At 40.7% G+C, this 19,712-nt stretch overlaps 1 protein-coding gene across 7 annotated transcripts in view; it reads right to left on the reverse strand.

The window, feature by feature from the left end:
- FBXW7 (F-box and WD repeat domain containing 7) overlaps nucleotides 1-19,712 on the reverse strand; it is a 242,278-nt gene that overhangs the window by 103,490 nt on the left and 119,076 nt on the right. For 5 of the 7 annotated variants that reach the window (XM_006150311.3, XM_027772563.1, XM_027772564.1 and 2 more), the window contains 2 exons: nucleotides 863-912; nucleotides 24-227 (listed from right to left, as the gene is read on the reverse strand). In XM_006150311.3, the coding sequence (XP_006150373.1) occupies nucleotides 24-158 (135 nt within the window). In that variant the 5' untranslated portion in view covers nucleotides 159-227; nucleotides 863-912. Of the gene's footprint in view, nucleotides 1-23; nucleotides 228-862; nucleotides 913-3,233; nucleotides 3,324-19,712 lie in introns of all 7 variants that reach the window. The other 2 variants (XM_027772559.1, XM_027772562.1) reach the window with 2 other exon arrangements.

The raw sequence follows: 19,712 nt of genomic DNA on the forward strand, positions 1-19,712 counted from the left end.
CGCCGCCTCGCCGCCTGCTGCGCCTGCTGCTGCTGCTCCTCCTCCTCGACCACACGATTCATCTGTTCCTCATCTACCTGGCTTGAGGAAGCGTTACCTCTCAGAGAGCCTCCAGTTCGTCGTCTTTTGCTGCCCACAGACAGCAGTTCCTGATTCATTTCCAAAAGCCAGCTTGCTACTTCTTGGACCTTGGCTAGACTATCAGAAGATGGAAAGGTCTTCACATTCTGCAAGGGAAAATGGGGGAAAAACAAGATTTGTACCATCCATGTCATCTTCTACTGCCATGTTCTATGTCTATATTCTAAACAGCACTAAAGATTGTAAAGAAATATTTGATGCCACTGAGCATTAAGATGTTCTTTAGTAATGAATATAAAGTTTAAATTGTAGAAGTTACAAGACTTCATGAAGACATACACAAAAATCAAATGGTAAACAGCTTTATTTTAATCCTTCTTTTAATAATTCTGAGTTTGAAGCTTTATAGTTCAGTTGCTTTGACCAATAAAACATAATTTAACTAAAAAGACAATTTTAAATTTTAAATAAGATATAGTTCATAAACTATATCCTGTGTAAAACTTCTACAAAGTGTTAAGAAATGTATCACAGAGAAAACTATTCAGTGATCAGTTAAGCTCAGGACATGCCGAGGTGAATCAAATTAAAAAGGCTTTTTACCCTGGAAATGTCCCAAACCTCTCTGATCACAGACTCTTTTTCAGACACAGTTTTCTGGCAGGTAATGAGTATAATCATTATGATTTTCATTTTTCACAATGAACGTGTAATGACTGGGTAGCAAATAAACAAAAAATTTTATTAAAAAAAGGAGGAAAAAAAGTTCATAAGTTCATACCCTCTGACCCAGTAACTCCACTTCTGGCAATCTATCCTAAGGAAGTAATCCTAAAACAGAAAAAAAAATTATACAGAGGATGCTCACTGCAGCTTTATCCACAAAAGCAAAAAATAAAGACAAAAGTAAATATAAATAAAAGTCCCTAATGTTCAAGGAAAGGGAGTCTATGAGATGGGATAATCATATACGGCAATCCTTAAACATTCATAAAACACGTGTGAAAACATGGAGGTTTATATTATATTTTGAAAATGCAGGAAGTTATATGACTGCAGTATGATTTTGTTAAACTCTATAAAGACTGGAAGATACTATCAAAATAAACTGCATCTTAGTCACTGATTTATGTTTATTTCTTTTTACCCCACTTTACAAATTTTATACATCAAACTTGTTTGATTTTATTTGCTTTTTTAACATAGGGCTAACATTTTATTTGCTATAGTGTATTTTCATAATGCTCATTCTTAAACTTCATCCTTTGCTAGTGTCTATATGGATGTGTTTGAAATTACACAAAATAATGCTACCATGTTTTACAAATAAATAAATAAATAAATAAATAAATCCACATCCACGATGGAAAACTTGAAATTGTGAGACAGAAAAAGTTCATTAATTAAGGACATCAAAAGAATGCACATTTTTGCATTTAAAACTCAAATACTACTTTTTTCAGAGAAAACTTTCTGTGCAACTTAGAACATATAAGACACAAACATCAACAAACAAAATCCTATATCCTAATGTGAAACTCAGAGATGCTGTATTACTACTCCTTACCAACACAAATACAGAATACGTCAAGGCACATCAAATACGTAACTCACATTTTTTTATCAATAACCTTATGAGCCCAAATTCAAGTTCAGTAAAATTAAATCTCACGGCTAACTTATTTTGACATTAAATTTCATAATTTCCTTGGCAAATGAATGTGCCAAGAATGGAAATGATTCAAGGTGAGAATCATACTGATAAAGAAAAACCAAACCATTTCTGAATGAAACTATTCTTTATTTCACAAACAAGACCGTCAAGGATTAAAGAGACTCAGTAACCTTTGCAAGATTGCTAGAGTCATACTAGCGCCAAGCAAAGAGGGAACAAGAAAGTGAATCCAACTGAGAACTGCTTCACTGGCCTCGGTCTATCAATTCCATAACTACGCATGACAATCTTCTGAGATAACACTGTTCTCTAATATCGATACTGCCTTCTTTCCCAAACCACAATCACTACAGTGCTGAAAGATGATGACTCTGAAACACCTATTTATTGAGCACTCAGTATGCTTCAGGCACATATTAATTTTCTGTCTTTACAAGTTAATCACTGGCCTTTAATGGCCTTTAATCTTTTCTGACCAGGACACATGGTAAAATCAGATCTTACATTATAATTCTGCATGCATATATTTAAACATTCCTAAAACAAAGGTTTCAGAGAGAAGGAATTATGAAATATTTCCAATACCTAAAGCCTCTGTAAACCACTGCCTTAATTAAATAAAGCTGATTCCGTTATTCTCAGTAATTGTGTTCTATGAAGCTGCTTCAACCACTGACCTGGCCAACACTGAACCATCGCTCCTGGGGGAAACACAGCTCCTATAAGCATCTGGTCGCAGAGTTCTCACCAACCCATCAATGCATAACTGCTTTTCTGTATGTTTCTGTTCATAGGCACCTTATGAATCTCTGTCGTGGATGAATGAGACTTAGCTGACAACACCCACCTTCGTGGTAAGGCACATCACAGCCTTCTTAGGCTTAGGAACATGGAACTGCACTTCAGCACTAGGTTTGGGGCTACTTAAACACCACAATCACTAACAGAAAGCACGAAAACAGGGAAAATGCTTCACTTGAGCCCACAAAACAGACATTACAGTGCGACAACTGAAACCAGAAGACAGAGGGTCGCCTTGGTGACCTCAACCTGAAATATACATGTCAGGTGGCTCCCAGTTGCGGCCGCTCTGCATGAGAGAGCCACGAATGACTGTGGAAGGATCACAGAATTGATCTGGGGTTATAAATACATTTTACTGAGTAGGCTAATTCTCAAACCCAGAATCCCTGCGTAATGAGGATGGACTGCAGCTAACTTTCCCTAAACCCTCTAGACAGAGCACTGCTTGCCATGCAAGAGTCACACGGTACTCGGCCCGGCCATGAAGGAGCTGCAGCATCATCTAGTCTTACAGTTCTGCTAATCTGACAAAGGACAGACGATAGAGAAATGAAAATCTCCAATACAGACATCCGGCACTAAATTTTCAAATAGTTCAGACAGTCCCGATACAATCAAGTTAGACTTTGCATAAAGTAATCACTGGAGAAAGAAAAGGGGGAAGGGACATTACTTTTCCTTTTGTAAGTGGGGAGAACAGCATTCTTCTGGCAGTGTCTTTCATGGTAGTGGGAAGTCCACAGGGGTCCTGACCTAAAGGTACCTAAAAAAGATACCTACAGTCAGCTCATCTCAGGATGAAGGAAAAACATTCATTTTGCTCTCCAAAAAATTTCAAAAATAAGTTATTTAGAGGAAACAGTTATTCTGAAACTTTCCCCAAGTCTTAGAAAATTCAAGTTAACTTCTAGCCACTAACCCTTGATCATCTAGTGGCACTTCAGACCTAATTTCAATGTGTGCATTTGTTTAAAACATGTTCCCCATGAACCTTTTAACTAGCTTCCTATAAACCTTACTTTTCAAAGACTTTTGATAACTAAAAAAAAAAGAAAAGAAAAAAAAATCTGACCTGTTTCTGCTAGGACGCCTAAAGGGATAAAAGCAGGCACAGTACACATACTAAACAAACAAGACGAGGCTGAGGACCCATCTTACTGTAGACGGAACCAGAATCTGTGAGCCTCAAAAGGAGACTCCAGCATAGACTAACTTTGAAATTGTAGTAGACACTGAGGAATTCTGTTTATATTAATAAAGCGAGTATTTGAAGCAAATTACCAAAGCTCCAAGTGACTGCACAATGATGTTTTCAGAAATGACACAGCTGGTAGACAGGCCCTGTAGCACAGTAATTCAGCACTGTGCGTAAGAAACCAGATCTCACATGGCCAACTATGGTTTGAATCCTGGCCCCAGCAGCTTGAAAAATATACCAGATGCATGTGCATGCATGCCCCAAATCCCAATCAGGTGGAGAAATGGAGAAGGGATTGTGGTGTGACCATATCCTACTGCAGGGTGCTTTCTCCTTTCCCCCTCTGTGGTAAGTGCCTGCACCTTCTGGCAACTAAAAAAAAGAAACAGAAGTAGTAGTAGTAGTAGTAGTAGTAGTAAGTAGTAGTAGTAGTAAATAGTAAGTAGTAGTAGTAGTAAATAGTAAGTAGTAGTAGTAGTAGTAGTAGTAGTAAGTAGTAGTAGTAGTAGTAAGTAGTAGTAGTAGTAGTAAATAGTAAGTAGTAGTAGTAGTAGTAAGTAGTAGTAAATAGTAAGTAGTAGTAGTAGTAGTAGTAAGAAGTAGTAGTAGTAGTAGTAGTAGTAAATAGTAAGTAGTAGTAAGTAGTAGTAGTAGTAAGTAGTAGTAGTAGTAATAGTAAGTAGTAGTAGTAGTAAATAGTAAGTAGTAGTAGTAGTAAGTAGTAGTAGTAGTAAGTAGTAGTAGTAGTAGTAAGTAGTAGTAGTAAATAGTAAGTAGTAGTAGTAAGTAGTAGTAGTAGTAATAGTAAGTAGTAGTAGTAGTAGTAGTAAGTAGTAGTAGTAGTAGTAGTAAGTAGTAGTAGTAGTAGTAGTAAGTAGTAGTAGTAGTAGTAGTAAGTAGTAGTAGTAGTAGTAGTAAGTAGTAGTAGTAGTAGTAGTAAGTAGTAGTAGTAGTAGTAGTAAGTAGTAGTAGTAGTAGTAGTAAGTAGTAGTAGTAGTAGTAGTAAGTAGTAGTAGTAGTAGTAGTAAGTAGTAGTAGTAGTAGTAGTAAGTAGTAGTAGTAGTAGTAGTAAGTAGTAGTAGTAGTAGTAGTAAGTAGTAGTAGTAGTAGTAGTAAGTAGTAGTAGTAGTAGTAGTAAGTAGTAGTAGTAGTAGTAGTAAGTAGTAGTAGTAGTAATAGTAAGTAGTAGTAGTACATAGTAAGTAGTAGTAGTAGTAGTAAATAGTAAGTAGTAGTAGTAGTAAGTAGTAGTAGTAGTAAATAGTAAGTAGTAGTAGTAGTAAGTAGTAGTAAATAGTAAGTAGTAGTAGTAGTAGTAGTAGTAAGAAGTAGTAGTAGTAGTAGTAGTAGTAAATAGTAAGTAGTAGTAGTAGTAGTAGTAGTAGTTGTTAAGTGGCTGGCATAGGCCATCAAGCTTGATCTCCAGAGTCACTTAGGAAGCTTTAGGGTATAGATGATAAGAAAATAAGCTAAACCGTGCTGATCAGCAGGATAGATAACTCACAGCCGGGAATTACCATCTGTAGACAGTTTAGGATTTTCACTGAATCCTGAGAGTCCCCACAAGACAGCAGGAGTCCTATTCTAGCCACACCACCTACTAACACTCCCATTTCAAAGGATGACCTCTTTATTTATCCATTCATTCATCCAGTCAGCCATCGATCCATGACAGAGAGGAAGAGGAAAAGACAGCACCCTGTCAGGGTCCCCAAGGTGCAATCCACTCCTGGTCTCAACCAGCCTGTATTACAGGCATGTACACGTGGCCTACACGCTAAGGAAAGCCCCAGGAAGCAAACCCAGGACGGTCCCACATGGGTCCCACTGCCACCACTGTGCCACTATCTGGCCGACCATCTGATTCACCATCTGGCCCGTGAACTTGCCATACTCCAGATCAGTAACTAATTTATTCATTGCTATGGCCAAGCTGATTAACGGTAAGCACCTGGACACAGGATAAGGTCAGCCATACCTTATCACACCACTGCTCAAAACACACCAAGCAAGAGCTTTCCTGTATCACTCGGTGTAAAAGCCAGTCTCCTCTATGGTTGCCTGTTAAGTCAGTTTGGTGCCCTGTTCAGCTATCCTGTCAAACCTACTCTGCCACAGGGACAGGGCTGTTTGGTAGCAGTCATCTCGGTCACTTGCGAATTTAGGGCAACAGTCACACCTGGCTATGTTGTCTCTGGGGTCCTCCCAGCAAACTACTTAACATGGTGAGAGTACTAGAACCGCAACTGCTTCAATACACAACAGCGGAGTGGGGTTGGGTGGGGGTTACTTGCACATCAAATCTGATCATTTGTTTCTCAGAAGACTCAAACTGAAACAGAAGGCATCAATCACTATAGCAGTCTTGCTATCAAAATCTTGGGGCAAAATTTAAAAAGTTCTGGAAGACACTGCAAAATGCCTAATTTCATTAAACTTCAGTCATGTCACTCAAGAATATTTAAAGAACATCTCTATCACACAAGGAGATTCAATGGCTTAGCAGAGGAAAAGTTCTCGACAGGCCATCTGAAAGGAAAGAGGTCCTCTGAAGAGAACAGCAGACTAGGTTTTGTTGAATACTTTGACAACAAAGGTTGACTGCAGAAACTAGCCTACATGGCACTGTATTTTCAGTTTCTGGATGGTGTAAAGAAAAATGGTTGTTTTTGCTGTTTGTGTTTACTTCAAGGGACAAGATTCCTAGCTAGATATAAAAAGAGTATTAGTTTTTGAAAAATGTCATGTTATCAAAAAAAATGTGAAATGTTTCCACTGCATCTCGGACTTGGGAGAGAAGAGGGGCAGCAGCAAGTGTTTAGTCTTACTGGAAATCACCTGGAGAAGCTGTAGAACCAAACTGAACAGACTTTCCTTCTCTTTCAACACAAGTGTATTGTGCTGGGCAAAGCATCCTTTTTTTCAATCTTCTGACTGTGAACACTTAACCTGAGAAAAAAGGAAGCACTGCAGTCTTAGGATAAATTTAAGATGAGTTTATGGACCAGCAGTTGGCGTAATGGCTATGTCACTGGACTCCCATGTAGTCAACCAGTTTGAGTCCCGAACCAGGTGGCATAAACTCACACCAGGCGCATGTGCGTGCGTACGTGCTCAAAATCCCGAGAGGAGAATGAAGGGGTAGAGATTGTAGTATGGCCATCCTCCCTGGGAGGTGATTTCTCACTTTCAGTCTCTGTGTGTCTCTGTCTTTCTGGCGAGCGCAACATGCCCTACAGCAAAAACCTCTCCAAAAAATAAATAAATAAATAAATAATATAAGTTTTTCTGATCTTCCCCCAGACAAGTTCTGGATTTCTGTAAACAAAAGAATATCCTTCCAGTCATAGGAAACCATTGAACATTATGCTGAAGTTTTCAACCTCTCACACATATGAGCAATTTTTTTTTTATTATTCAACAATTATCCAGTGTGCTCAGAAATGGTCTCATTTTAGTTCAAAAGGAAATTTGCATAGCTCAACTCATGTTTGATCTGAAAATGGTATTTGTGCAGCAAGAAAGTAAGGATAAGAGATAAATATAATTTTTCTATTAAAGATGTAAATATAATTTTTATTTTTAAATTCCATAAGTAATACCTTTTATGCATATAAGTCACCACAAAGGGTTCTTAAAAAGGTCACGGGAACTGTGTATTGTGAAAAAACTGTGCATGCATTTCAAAATTTGTTTTTGTACCAAAATAAACTTGTACTTCCATTCCATTTTTCCACAAAATTTTTGAAGTCTTCTCATAAAATAATCTACCAACTTCTAGGCCTATATTTGAGTTTGATTATATCACTGGGTAAGGAAACATTTTTTAATCTTATATAAAAATTGTGTCTAGGCTATATTTTTATGCATATTGCTTTGGTTTATGGCTTTGGCTTTACTATCCAATACTGTCAATAAATTTTCATGTAGGATGTAACATTAATTGAAATCAATTTACAAACTTTATTTAAATTAAATCTAACATTAAGAAAAATTAAATCCCATTTTGGCTTAAGCTAATTACTTAACAAAATTTTTTTATTAGTTTGTACAATTTATGAAAAGATAAAAGATTAATTTCAAGGGAAGTAAGCTAAGCTTAATTACCATGGGGGTTGTATCCTCTCCCAGGAAAAGCTGGCTGAAATGTCATTTTCAGTTTTAAGTATGGGGTGAAGATTACTCTTTCACATGCCATATTTCATTTGGATCTCACATAGCACGAATCTGTGATAAAACCTATTGGCTAAGTAAAAAAAGAAAAAGCAAAATTTAACAAGGAAAAAAATGGAATTTCTTCTACCTGCTCTAATGACTTATATAAGAGCTTATCCCCTCTCTGGTAAGGAAGAACCACACAAGAAGAGGTAGTTAATGAACTCACCAATATAAACAGATCCACAGAAAAAGAGTATCCTCTACTGAAAATTGTCCATAAATTATTACATCTACAGCTTACTGGTCAAACTACTGTACCATGAGCTGTAGGTACAACCACTTATATGAAGGGGTTCCAGAGATCTGAAAATTATTCTAAGTGTTTCTCCAGTGTAAGATTGAGAAAAGCTGAAAGTGAGTGTTGTTCATGTGACAACTAACAATACATCTACCTAATACAAAGCAATGACAGTAACACAGCAGCGCTTCTGTGATATTCCTGACAAGGATGCCTACCTGAAATCTACCCATAAGGAAACATCAGACAAAACCCAAATTAAGGGTTGTTGCACAAAGTGACTTTAAAAGTATTAAAGGAGTAAAAGTAAAAAAAAAAAAAAAAGAATGAAGAAATTATTCCAGCTAATGGAAATTAAATGCAACTCATAATTCCGAATGGACTCCCTGTGTTATACAAGACGTTGTACAGACAATGGGGGAAATGCAAATGGGGTCTGAGGGATAGACGGTCTAACACGTCAGTGCCAACGTCCCTCTATTAATGGTTGTAACTGATTATACAAGAAAATGCCCTTGTTTATAAGAAATACATATCATGTGTTTAGAGCTGAAGGGTATCATGTTGGCAATCTACTATCAAATAACAGTCTGGTGGCAAAATAAGTTCTTAACAGAGTTCTCTGAATTTTTCTAAAAGTTAAAAGCGGGGGTGGGGGTGGGGAGACACCTCATCTTTGTGGTTTCCATCCCTGTTACAAACTAGCTGTGCCCTGGCTCCACAGCTCTGTGACTACTCTAGCCCTGAGTCTGCTAAGTCTACCTCTTCAGTACATCTACAGTCAATCCCACCTCTCTAGCATTGGGTAATTAAGCAGCTACCCTCTGTTCCTTGCCTGAATCAGCTGAACAACCTCATTCTGTCTTTGGTCTGGTATCCCACTCATTTTCCCTCCGTACCCTGGCCAGAACATGAAATATCAGCACCTCAGTGTCAGCAGAAAGGTAGACAAGTACATGTCTGCTACTGTACATGTCTCACTTTCCAATTTCACGAAAGAAAGAAAGAGAGGGAGAGAGAAAGGAAGAGAGGAAGGAAGGAAAACAACTTTTGCTTCTTTCCCTCTTTCTGATTTTACCTGATACACCGCATATCAGTATGCACGACAAGGCTAAACTCCTGCTGCCAGGATACACCTATGCATCCACACGGACAATAAATAATGGGCTCTTTTCCACACTCAAGAAGTGATAGCTGTCCAACCCACATACTCTATTACTTCCTATAATTTCGAAAAGCATTAGCCAACGAATACATATAAAATTCATGAGGTAATTTTTCCATTTCTTAGAAAATAATAACACTTCTCGTAGACTATAAACTAAAAAGCACAGTGAATGCAGATTTTTAAAACATGAAAATGTACCATCCATCTTAAACTGTTATGGCTAATTCTATCTCTCTGTGGTAGTTCAATACTGGTCTACTTCTGACTGAGAAAACCGGAACAGATCCCTCCGATAGGTTTCTTGGGCGAAGCATTGCTGCCACCATGACTTCAGTGTCTGCGTATAAAAACTAAAATCTTGGGAACCAGCAGTTAGCGTAATGGCTATGTCGCTGGACTCCCACGTAGTTGACCGTGGTTTGCGTCCCGGACCCGGTGGCTTAAAACTCACACCGGGCGCATGTGCGTGCGTGCCCAAGATCCTGAGAGGAGAATGGAGGAGAAGGGATTGCCGCGTGACCATCTCCCCTGGGGGGTGATTTCTCACTTTCTGTCTCTATGTCTCTCTCTGTCTGTCTGGCGAGCGCACGCGCCCTATAGCGAAAATCTCTCCAAAAAAAAAACTAAAATCTTTCTGCAAAGTGTCAAATAATCACAGAAGTCGTTCACCGATCCCATTTTATTTGAGTGGGTTAAGTAGACCTCAGTTCAAAAAAACACATGTGCATGCCTAAAAGTCTGACGGGATACAGAAATGGAGGGAAAAAGGATTGTGGCATGATGACACTCCAGTGGGGGGTTCTTCTCTCTCCTCTCCCCCATCTCCTTCCCTCTCCCTCTGGTGAACACATACTCTCTCTGGCAATTAAAAAAGAATTTATTTTTTCAAGTTTTAATTAAGTCCAAAAAATGAGGAAAAGATAAACAGTTGACTAAAAAAAGATATGCGAAGGGGTGATAAGAACATGAGAAGGTGCTCGATGACACTAGCAATCACAGAGAAACAAAGCAAGCCCCACTGCACTAAGCACTACTTCCGTCCACAAGGAGTCAGGGAAAAGAGCCCACACCACCGAGCGTGGACGAAAACGTGGTTGGTGAGGAAGTGTCAGCAATGGTGTCAACACGCAGAAAGTCATTTGGCCGTTTCTCATGAACACTCGCTCTCTGCGTTCTCTCCTGGATATATACCGGGGAGAAAATGCACATATAGGCTGTTACAAGAATGCTTCCAGCAGCTTTATTCAGAAGAGCAGAAAGCTGAAAACAAATGTTTATCAAGAGAAGAATGGCTAGAGATAGAATAGTTTACATCAATAAGAAGGCATACAAAGATAAAAAGGCATGACTTTCTGATATATGAACATGGCTGTCAATAAAAGTATGATGGGACCAGCAGTTTGCATAATGGCTATATCGCTGGACTCCCATGTAGTCGACCATGGTTCAAGTCCCAGACCCAGTGGCTTAAACTCACGCCGGGCGCATGTGCATGCGTGCCCCAGATCCCGAGAGAACAGAGGAGAAGAGATGGCGGCGTGACCATCCCCCCCCCGGGGGGCGGTGATTTCTCACTTTCTGTCTCTCTGTCTCTCTCTGTCTCTCTGGCGAGTGCATGCACCCTATAGTAAAAACCTCTCCAAAAAAATAATAATAATAAAATAAAAGTATGATGAATGAGTGAGGCAGATACGAAAAAGTCATACCGAATTATTACATCTGCATGATGTTTACGAGTCCACAAACTAATCTTCACTGACAGAAATGAGAAGAGTGCTGGTCTGAGTGTGGTAGCAACTGACAGGAATGGGACAGGAGAGAATATTCTCAAGTGACAGAAATACCGGGGGCACATAGGTACATATATTTTCAATACTCGCCCACACCTTACACTTACATAAAAATTACTTCAATTAAAAATACACATATTGGGACCAGCAGTTAGTGTAATGGCTATGTTGCTGGACTCCTACGTAGTCGACCGCAATTCTAGTCCCAGACCTGGTGGCTTAAACTCACACCAGGCGCGTGTGCGTGCGTGCCCAAGATCCCAAGAGGAGAAGGGACTGTGGCGTGGCCATCCCCCCTGGGGGGTGATTTCTCGCTTTCTGTTTCTCTGTCTCTCTGTCACGCTCACGCGCCCTATAGCAAAATAAATAAATAAATAAAACCTCTCCAAAAACAAAAGAAAAAATACACATATTAAAAAATAATGCGGATCAGCTCCGCCTTCTTTGATTTTTCCCACCGTAAGCCTCTTACAAGTTCAGAAGAATCTGGTTTTTGTTTGGTCTCATTAGCTGGGACATCCCCTATATCCCTATACTGATATCAGAAATGACTGCATCAAAGACCCAAGACACCAGAATTAATATTGGTATTTCCAATTCAGCAAGCAAAGTGATTATTTTTCCAAATTCCACAACTCCTGGCATTTTTTTTCTTAAATGTATTTATTTCTTCTGTGAGTGTACAAGAGAGAGCAAGTGAGTGAGTGCATGCACACAAAAGAACCTCCCACCTGGGCTTTGCGTCCTGACCCACCTCCAGCTCCGGCCAGCCCCAGATCATGAGTATGCGTGTGCCCAGCATGCTCAGGGAGGTCTCCAGACATGAACCCGGACCCTCCCATGTGGATCAGTCTCTGAGCATCCCATTTTACCACTGCCTCACTATCTAGTCCCTCTCCCAGCCACCCCCCGCAATCGCTGGTACTGAGGAGTCGGCACTAGTTCACTGTGAAATATTCTCTAGCAGGTAAAGAGAAGTTTAACATATTAGCAACTATACTAAAAGGAACATTTGAAGCCACTATCCTAAAGAACCCACATCTACTAAATTTCAGAAATAACTCAGCATCTTAAAAGAAAGCCTCAACACCACCACAAAGACTGTCACCAGCAAGTGTTGACTCAAGTCCTCTTAGCTGTGGCCTGCACCCTGCCTCACTACCTATCACAAGGTTACGAACTTCAGGATAGGTCCCCACGGCAGCACAACCAGTTTCCTGTCTCTAGGAAACCAGCTGAGTCGGTTTTTAAATAGGGTTCCCATCTTAGTGCTAATAATTTAGACATAGCAACTATTTATTGTGAACCACAAGGAGAAAAAGTCTTCGGTTTTAACAATCTTCTCATTAGTACTTGATGCTCTCGCCTGGGTTCCTGGGAGGACTCACTTGGTAAATACGCAGTTAGAAACCAGGAAGATCCATGTTGGTTTTACTTCCTCTTCTTCCCCTTTCAAGAACTCTGCCTGGGTTTCTTTCCTTGCTCTCTGAGGCAAAACAATGCCATCATTTAAATGAACATGCCAGTCAATACTATTCAGAGATAGACTGAGAAACAAGCATCGCATCCTCCTCTTCCAATTCCCGGCAGGAAGGCTGAGCAGACACACTGAGGAGGAGACTGCTGGTTACGCTGCCCACAGTGTGATTTCATAAAATGCACATTTGGATTGAAAAAGAAAAATATTTCAATTCTAACATTTTTATCCGAAAGAAATGAAACACAGTTGCTACAAAGATGTAAAACTTTTAAACCATGAGAAAATCTACCCGAGTTAGTCCTTTGTTAAACACAGGGATATAAAGAAATTTCTAAAATTGATGTAATTATAGTAGAAACTGGCAAAATGAACTTCATCTTAGCCTGGTTCCACCTCTGCCCACTCATGTCTTCATCTATGCATTACCGTGACTGAAAAAGCCAAAACCATCCCCACCACCACCACCAAGAAACAAAGGGAAAAACACACTAATTCTCACACCAAGAAACATTATATCCATTAAAAGCCATTTATTTTTCTTTTTTTGAGTCCAGACTGCGACATTATTTTCTGAATGTGAGAAACACTGTGATTTTGACAGACCATCGGTGCAGAAATAAAGCAACATAGCCACTACGATTCAACTGTAAGCCAGATGCCTAATGTAGGGATCTGCCATTTTTCTCACAAGATACTTAAAATTGTTTTCAGGTTATAAAATAGTATTTCTGAACAAACCTGAAAAGGCAGTAGCTGGAAAACACTCTCCAACTCCAAAAGACCCTTACTTTCAGTACAAACGATGCTGTGTTGTACACTCAGCCTAAAACCAAGAGGGAGCACCGCTGGGTGGGATGACCGGGACTCCTACCACAGTGGGGGCTGCTCAAGGAGTCCACCACTGAGCGCAGGCACTCCAGGAACTCACAAACAGTAACAGTGATCCCTGCTCTCACCAAAACCACTGGTTTTCAGATTTGTTGAACATTTCTTAGATCATCAAGTTTCTGGATAGGCTTCCTTCATTCTGAGGTAATCCCTCTTGCCTAGAAGAAACTGAAGTGCTAACTCAAAATAACGATAATAAAGAAAGCCATAAAAATATGCCTTTGGGGGAACCAGCAGTTAGCGTAATGGCTATGTCGCTGGACTCCCACGTAGTCTACCGCGGTTCGCGTCCTGGACCCTGTGGCTTAAAACTCACGCCGGGCGCGTGTGCATGTGTGCCCAAGATCTCGAGAGGAGAATGGAGGAGAAGGGATTGCGGCATGGCCATTCCCCCTGGGGAGTGATTTCTTGCTTTCTGTCTCTCTGTCTCTCTCTGTCTGTCTGGCAAGCACACGTGCCCTATAGCAAAAACCTCTCCAAAAAAAAAAAATATATATATATGCCTTTTGCTTTCTACAACATCAATTCATCTACTCAAGATATAGAAACAAAATATTAGCAGAACCATGTAAGTATGAAGTCTATTATATATTCAAATTAGTTACGATGCTTCCACTGAAAGTACTTAATCAGCAAACAGAGAGTGCCAACTGTAAACCAACACTGGGTACCACATGTTCATTTAATCCAGAATTCTGAGATTATTCCCAGTTTACAAAATAGGAAACAGACTTAGATTATGGTTGCTTGGCCAGAGAGTTATAGTTTGCAAGATTCAGTACCATGTCTGAGTCAGGGTTTAAGCTAAGCTGTCTCCCAGCATGCCATTAAATATGTATTTTTAAAGTATAGAGCAGGGGACCAGCAGGTGGTGTAATGACTACATCGCTGGACTCCTACATGGTCGGCGGCAGTTTAAGTTCTGGACCCGGCAGCTTCATACTCATGGTGGACGCATGTGTGTGTGTGTCCAAGACCCCAGAAGGAGAATGGAAGGGTAGGGATTGCAGTATGGTTATCTCCCCTGGAGGGTGACTTCTCACCGTCTATCTCCCAGGCAAGCACATGCACCATATAGAAGGAAAAAAAACTCAAAAAAAAGCACAGCGCACTGGCAAGAGAAAAGAAAAGGCCCGTGTTACGGTGACGTGCCACCATGATGACTAACCCTTTCTCTTTTTAAAAATTTACTATAGGGTGTGTGTGCTCGCCAGAGAGAAACAGAAAGAGAAAGAGAGGGAGAGTTAGAAGGCACCCTGCCCCCAAGGAGGTAAGCCACACAGCAGTCCCTTCTCCTCTAAGTATTTTGAGCATGCGTACACAGGTGCTTGGTGTGTCTGTAAGCAGCTGGGTCCGGGACTCAAGTCATGCGGTCAGTCACATGGGATCCAGCCACTTTAACCACCATGCCACCGGCAGGCCCAACTATTCCTTTCATATGAACGCCCCTTCTTAAGATAACAACTACTCTTAGACCCCTAAATACCGCTTTCTTTTAATAAGGGCCACAGACAGTGTGCGTGTCTGGGGGTGTGGGGCGGGGGGTGTTTAGGATCCTCTTAACAAAGTTAGGAGGTATCAAGTGAGATTTGAGATTTGCCTGAGGCCTAAACAGGACTAAAAAGTAATCTGTAGCAGCACCCCAGTTCTTCCTCACATGCACACACTCGAATTGCTCCTGTTTGGTAGTTGCGAAGGACTCTCAAAGCTGTTTGTGAACACCCTAAATGCAGGCCTATACTTCACATTTGACAATAAGGATTCTGATCATATGGACTGATAAGATTTTAGGCAAAACAATGAAATCAAATTCTGTTCTCTAACTCAAAGCAATCTATCCAACTGTCATCTTGCTTCCTTTTTAATTCTCAATACAACTGCAAAATAACAATTGTTCTTACTGACCTCATCTTGTGCTAGGCCTTTGCTAAGTGTTTACATTTGAATTGTAATTTCATTGTTATAGGAAACTTATGATAGAAACCCTCTATTACAGATGAAAAAGCGAGGTTCAGGACCTGCACTGCTGCCTCTCAGGCACTGTCTGACACAGATAGTATCAAAATACCAGCAGGAAATCTTACAGGTATGGAGCCTTTTTTATATTCAAATTAGTAAAGATGTTTCCATTAGTAAGGTAGCTGTCCCCTGGAACCTTCTTCGGAAGCCCACCCCTAGGGCAGTGAAAATCACACAGTATTACTGTAGACAAAGATTCCTGGCTCCAGCATCGCCTGTGGCTCTCCTCTGAAGGAAGAGGAAGGAATATTAACATCAATGAAGAACACTAAGAAGCTTTTATCTAGAGGCTAGATAGGGAGGTGGTGGTCAAACAGAATGTTCCACAAGGCGGACCCTCGAAGTAAGCTTCCAGGCTTGTGTCCAGAGACTTCCCCAGAGTCTGCAGGGCATGGGACCTGTGACCCAGAGCTGGCTGAGATGGGAACAGAACACACAGCATCAAGACCCTGTTGTGGGGATGCTGCATCTGTCTGGGTTTTTTTTGGGGGGGGTTGGTTTTTTTTTTTGGGGGGGGGGAAAGTTTCTGCCATAAGGAACATGTGCTCACTGGAGAGAAACAGCCAGAGGGGTAGTGAGAAATCATCTCCCAGGGTGATGGCCACACCACAATCCTTTGTTCTCTATTCTCTCAAGATTTTCGGCAAGCATGCACATGCGTCTGGCATGATTCTCAAGCTACAGGATTTGGGACCTGAACCACAGTCAGCCATGTGGAAGTCCAGCAGCCTTAACCACCACGCCACCTGCTGGCCCCCGCTGTCATTAAATCTCAGTTCTCTCATCTACAAAAGGGGATTTAAAATGGCATCTGTTTCTCACAGGATTATCATGAGGATTAAAGGAGATCACACATGTGCGTGGCACAATGGAGAACTTAAAATGCTACTCTTATTAACTATTATATAGCCTTCTGTTACCACTTTTAAGAAGGCTTCAAAATAGGCTGTTTTTGTCACGAGGGAAGTATATCAGAAAAACCGGGTCACTGGATGGAGGTGCAGTGGTAACATGTAATGCTCCACAAGGCTGACCCCAACAGGGTCATCCCCATCTCAGCCAGGCCTGGGTCACAGACAGGGCCATGCCCTGCATACTCTGGGGAGGCCTCTGGACACAAGCCTGGAAGCTTCCCTCGTGAGTTAAATTCCAGCTACAAGGTTAGAACACCTGTCTCCCAAACTAAAAACACACTCAGCACTGCGAGGGACAGGGCACAGCTCCATCTCCCTTTATGTGTTTTAGCAAGAAAACCATTCTCAAGATCGGGAACAGGGTCAGTGGTCCTTAAAGGTCTGCCTAGCCTGGTGATTACTGAGACTTTCTGGGAGGACTACAAGGTCACACCTATTTTCATAATACCAGGAAGTTATTGGCTTTTTTGCTTTCATTCTTTTCCAAGTGTATACTGGCTTCACAACTTGTAATGATGTCATTGTTCTGACAGTTAATGCAATTGTGCTGTTTTTTTAAAGGTCTATTTCAATTTCTAATGTAATAAATATCAACAAATATAACTCACATGACAAAATACTTTTTGGGGCCCTTATCATCTTAAAGAGCGTAAAGATGGGTCTATCAGACCCAGAAGTCTGAGCACCACTGCTCTACGTGGTCAGAAGAGTTATGAGGCATACAAAGACTAACAGGCTCTTCAAATGGAAGGCTTAAGTGATACTTAAAAAGAAAAGAGGTGTTCTTGTCTAATCCCCTTAATTTACAGCTTTAGGAACTGATTCTAGATATTTAAGTGCTGTGCCCAAGATCACAACAGTTAACAAGTGACAGAGCTGAACTGGAAGCCATGTCTTAACTCTTAACTGGGTCATGAGCCTGGCCCATGAATAATGTACCTCACATACTGTTATAAATATTAACTAAGCTAATAGAGACCAAATGCTTGTATTAGTTAGCACCTAGCGCACAGCAGGATCCATAAATGTTAGTAGTTCTGGTGAGAGACAACTGGACCTCTGCTGAAATACCTTCAGGGAGCAGCAACCACCACTACTTGAGCAACAGTACTTGACAATCTTTGTGCCATGATCAAGAAGAACCTGAAACTGGGAAACATCAAGCAGTTACACTCAGAGTGACACCGTCATCCCTCTGCATTAGAAAGATTATTGTGGCAATAATAGGAAAAAGAGCTGTTAGAGAGACAAGAGTACAGTCTTGCTATTTAAAATATGGTCTTCCATCAGCAATACTGGTTTCCCCCAGGAGGTTTTTAGAATGCAGAATCTCAGGCTCTACTGCTGATATCCCAGGCCCTACTCCTGATCTGCTTCATCAGAATCTGCATTATCATAAGACTTCTGGGTGCCTCAGATGCAGTCAACTGACATCCGAGCCAATGATCTGCAAAGCCAATGGACATTACCTTTATTTCAAAGTTCAAGAAAAATCGTTTTAATTTTTCTAGAGTACATGACATCCATTTGATACGTCTCTTTATTTGCCTAATAACTAGCTGACGTTAATGTCCTAGATCCTGAACACTGCTTGGCTTAATATTTCAGGCCGTGACTCTACAGCAGTGATCTGTAATTTAGGTATGACGTATGCTTGAATTCCTTAATACGTTGCTGTCTAATAGCAAAACACCTGGTGACCCCAGCAGGCTGTTCAGAAACTGAGCAGGTTTTTGGTTCTCCTCTCATTGCTGCACCAGAACTTTAAAAAAAAAAAAAAACTATGGGTAGAATGGAACTACAATGCACTTTCTGTTTAGTGATAGAAATGAACGTATCTAAGAATCCGATGCTGTTAAACGCTTCTAATAAGAGGTGGAAAGAGTTCTAGAATACAGAGAAAGCTATCTTATGTTCTGTATGTTTCATTTAATGTCTCTAGCTATATTCCTGTTCAATGTCAACTGCATAATGTATCTGAGACATTTACCTATTAGTATTTTTTTTGGGGGGGGGGAGGTTTTTGCTATAGGGCGTGTGTGCTCACCAGGAAGACAGAGAGAAACAGAGAGACAGAAAGAGAAATCACCCCCCAGGGAGAATGGCCACGCTGCAATCCCTTCTCCTCTCGGGATCTTAGACACGCACGCACAAGCGCCTGGCATGAGTTTAAGCCACTGGGTCTGGGACTCAAACTGCGGTCGACTACATGGGAGTCCCGCAACACAGCCGTTACGCCAACTGCTGGTCCCAATCTATTAAATTTAATAAAACACTGATTGTCTTATTACTCGAATTCCAGAAGAATGCTTTATTAAAAAAATATTCTTCTCAAAATAGTGCCCCTTGGACCACAAGCATCAAAACCACTGTGGGTGGGAGATGGTGGTTTAGGAGATGTTAAAATACAGAAATCTGAGACCTACCACTGAATCTCAATGCGTACTTTTTAATGAATATCTCCCAGGTAATTCTGTGAGAAGCCACATTGTTTTTTTACTCCCCCCAAATCTGGAAAGCATAATTATTCACATTCTGAGCTTTCATTGGAACGTAACATATATCCAGAAAAGTAACTGCATCCGGATCAAACAATAGAATATTCATCGCCACTACCCCAGGACCTCCTCTAGTGACTCTTAGTCTTTCTTACACATACACTCACACAAGGGTAACAATGCGACATTTGGTCTCAGTCTATTTCCAGAGAGAGAGAGAAGATGGCAGTGTACCCTAACAGGGTCTTCATGCCATGGTACTCACCAGCCTTTCCCGGCCAGCCAGGATCACAAACATGGGCACGCGCCCATACACACTGACCAACCCGGAAACTGAATTCCACCTTCTGCTGGGCCTCCCAGCAATGCAGGGCACTGCGCTGCTGCTGCTACGCCACTGCGGCGAGGTCACCACAGTGACCTTTAACACCAAAGGTTTCCTGCTGCTTATTTCTGACCTCCATTATCAATAACACTTTACACTCTCCTGCCTGTTTGTTTTGGTTTTTGCTGACATTATGTGTATAAAATTTGTCTGCGCTTTTGTGTGTAACTGGTCCATTTCCATTCTCATTACTGTATAGTTTTCCACTGTGTAAAAACACCAATGGTAAACATATCACTTATATGCCCTCCTTCTGATGGACATAGGAGTTCCAAAATCAAGTCTGTTAAACCACCCCTGTATATTATTTGGAATTTATTTATACTGTTGGTACATTGGGTAAGTTTTAATTCTTC

Source organism: Tupaia chinensis, unplaced genomic scaffold, assembly GCF_000334495.1.
Source record: "Tupaia chinensis unplaced genomic scaffold, TupChi_1.0 Scaffold000283_1, whole genome shotgun sequence".
NCBI classification, from domain to species: domain Eukaryota; kingdom Metazoa; phylum Chordata; class Mammalia; order Scandentia; family Tupaiidae; genus Tupaia; species Tupaia belangeri.